This window comes from Triticum urartu, chromosome 2A (genome assembly GCF_056163025.1).
Source record: "Triticum urartu cultivar PI428250 chromosome 2A, HENAU_Tu73, whole genome shotgun sequence".
Classification (NCBI taxonomy): domain Eukaryota; kingdom Viridiplantae; phylum Streptophyta; class Magnoliopsida; order Poales; family Poaceae; genus Triticum; species Triticum urartu.
Window position 1 is genome coordinate 533,171,317 of NC_141874.1, and position 2,963 is coordinate 533,174,279.

The 2,963-nt window shown below is 50.2% G+C and overlaps 1 protein-coding gene across 1 annotated transcript; it reads left to right on the plus strand.

Moving 5' to 3' along the window:
• The first annotated feature begins 217 nt into the window (after positions 1–217).
• Positions 218–1,609, plus strand: LOC147985764 (uncharacterized). The gene has a single exon (XM_087541733.1). It carries the CDS (start codon positions 218–220, stop codon positions 1,607–1,609), a length of 1,392 nt encoding a protein of 463 aa, XP_087397859.1.
• Positions 1,610–2,963: the final 1,354 nt, after the last annotated feature.

Sequence of the window (2,963 nt, forward strand, 5' to 3'; positions counted from 1 at the left end):
CCTTGCATAAAAACAATTAGTGTCATACCAACCCCCTTACTAGGCGTCCCATCTATATTGCTTTCCCCATCTTTCCCAATCATGAGACCTTGACCGCTCCAACAGGATGCCTGTTGTAACTCGTACTGGTACCTCTACCCAGTAGCAAGAAGCCGGAGAAGGAGCCAGTCAGGACCAAACCCAAGGACAAGCTCCACCACCGCCACCACCTCCAAACATGGACATGGCTCAGCTTCTCGAAGCCTTCCGAGAGGAACGCCAAGCCAACACTGCAGCCCTCCAGATGATTGCTCAAGCTGTCAATCGCCAGCCGGTGGGAAACGGCAATGGACGTTCCACATTGGTGGAGTTCAAGAAGCATGCACCACCCCCCTTCATAGAGACTGCTGAACCCCTGGATGCAGACGACTGGGTCCGCACCATTGAGGATCTGTTGGAACTAGTCGGATGCACTGAGGACCGTGAGAAGGTGGCATATGCTGCTCACTGTCTTGGGGGAACTGCTAGAGCTTGGTGGGATGGATTCAAGGCCATGCATGCTGAGCGAAACATCACTTGGAATGACTTCAAGGCAGAATTCCGCAAGGCCCACATTCCTTCCGGAATCATGGCCATCAAGAAGCGTGAGTTCCGAGCCCTGAAGCAAGGTAGTAGCACTGTCAATGAGTACATGCAGAAGTTCAGTGTTCTCTCAAGGTATGCCCCTGAAGATGTCAGCACTGATGCTGCCAAAAGGGAGCGCTTCATGGAAGGCCTTAACCAGACTCTGCAGTACTCGCTTGTTGTGTGTGACTGCCCGACCTTTCCTGATCTGGTGAACAAGGCACTCATGCTTGAGGACAAGCGACGTGCTTTGGATGATACCCGTAAGCGCAAGATGATCAGCAAGGGTGGCTCCAGCAACCAGAAGCCTCGCCCGTGGCAGCCCGCCCCGGTCAAGCCAACCTATCAGCAGCCGAGAGCTCCTACACCCTGCACCAACTATCCACCTCAGCAGTATGCCAACCCCAGGCCAGCTTACAACAACCCCAATAACAATGCCGGCAAGAGCAGCAACCCCAACCAAGTCACTTGCTTTGGATGTGGTCAGCCAGGACACTACTCCAAGAATTGCCCCAACAAGAAGCCCGACGCCCTGTGCCCCAATGCGCAGAACCCAGGACAAGGCCGTGGAATTCCACCAAGGAACCAAGCTCCCCGCAACCCGCCCAACAACGGCAAGGGTCGTGTGAATCATGTCGATTCAGAAGAAGCTCAGGAAGACCCGGACGTCGTGCTGGGTACGTTCCTTGTCAACTCAGCACCTACAACTGTCTTGTTTGATTCTGGAGCCACGCATTCATTTGTCACCCAAAAGTTTGCATTAAAAAGTGGCATGACCCCTACACCCCTGAATAACCCTATGGTGGTACAAACCCCCGGAGCAGAGATGAGAGCCAAGATAGGATGTAAAGGAGTCGGGATTGTCATTAATGGGGTAGACTTCCAAGCATACCTTATCATCTCAAGATCACAAGGCTTGGATGTGATCTTAGGAATGGATTGGCTCATCACGCACCAAGGCTTGTTAGATTGTGCCAACCGGACCGTCACTGTGACCAACGACTAAGGAGTCGAAGTTAAATTTGCCTCCAACCCCTCCTCTGCTCAAGCCCACCAAGTCAACTCTCTATCAGAAGTTGGATTGGAGCAAGTGCCGGTAGTATGTGAATACCCCGATGTCTTTCCTGATGAGCTACTGGGAATGCCTCCTGACCGAGACATTGAGTTCATCATCGAACTCATACACGGAGCAGGACCCATCTATAAGAAGCCTTATCGAATGGGATCGGAAGAGTTAGCAGAATTGAAGAAGCAACTGGAAGAGCAGTTGAGGAAGGGATTTATCCGCCCTAGTGCCTCCCCTTGGGGATCACCTGTTCTGTTTGTGGCAAAGAAGGACGGTACCATCCGCTTATGCATTGACTACCGCTCCCTCAATGAAGTTACAATCAAGAACAATTATCCACTTCCCAAGATTGAAGATCTGTTTGATCAACTCAATGGGGCCAAGGTGTTCTCCAAGATTGACCTCAGATCTGGGTACTACCAGCTGAAAATCAGACCCCAAGATATTGCGAAGACGGCATTTGTAACCAGATATGGCCTGTATGAGTGCACGGTCATGTCCTTTGGATTGACAAATGCCCCAGCTTACTTCATGTATCTCATGAATAAGGTCTTCATGGAATATTTGAACAAGTTTGTCGTTGTCTTCATTGATGACATTCTTGTCTTCTCGAAGACGGAAGAAGAGCACGAGCAACACTTGAGGATGGTCCTAGGAAAGCTTCGAGAGCACCAACTGTATGCCAAGTTCAGCAAGTGCGAATTTTGGCTGCGTGAAGTTGGATTCTTGGGTCATGTTTTGACCAAAGAAGGATTGTCGGTCGATCCCACTAAGATTGAAGCCGTGACTGAATGGCAATCCCCAAGCAATGTGAAGGAAGTCAGAAGCTTCCTCGGACTCGCGGGATATTACCACAAGTTCGTTGAAGGATTCTCAAGCATTGCCCGACCCATGACTCAGCTCTTGAAGAAGGACAAGAAGTTTGAATGGACGCCGAAGTGTGAAGAGAGCTTCCAGGAGATGAAGAAGAGACTGACCACCGCCCCACTTCTAGCCACACCAGATATACACAAGGAATTTGTGATATATTGTGATGCGTCGAGAACCGGACTGGGAGGTGTTCTGATGCAAGAGGGCAGAGTCATAGCTTACCTTTCAAGGCAACTACGGCCTCATGAAGAGAACTATGCTACTCATGACCTTGAGTTGGCAGCTGTAGTTCATGCCCTGAAAACATGGCGACATTACCTCCTAGGGAAGCGGTGTGAGATATACACGGATCACAAAAGTCTGAAGTATATTTTCACTCAGAAGGAGTTGAACATGAGGCAGAGAAGGTGGCTAGAGTTGATCA

Excerpts from the sequence above, each read along its gene's own strand:
- LOC147985764 (XM_087541733.1), top strand. The coding sequence starts at position 218 with ATGGACATGGCTCAGCTTCTCGAAGCCTTCCGAGAGGAACGCCAAGCC.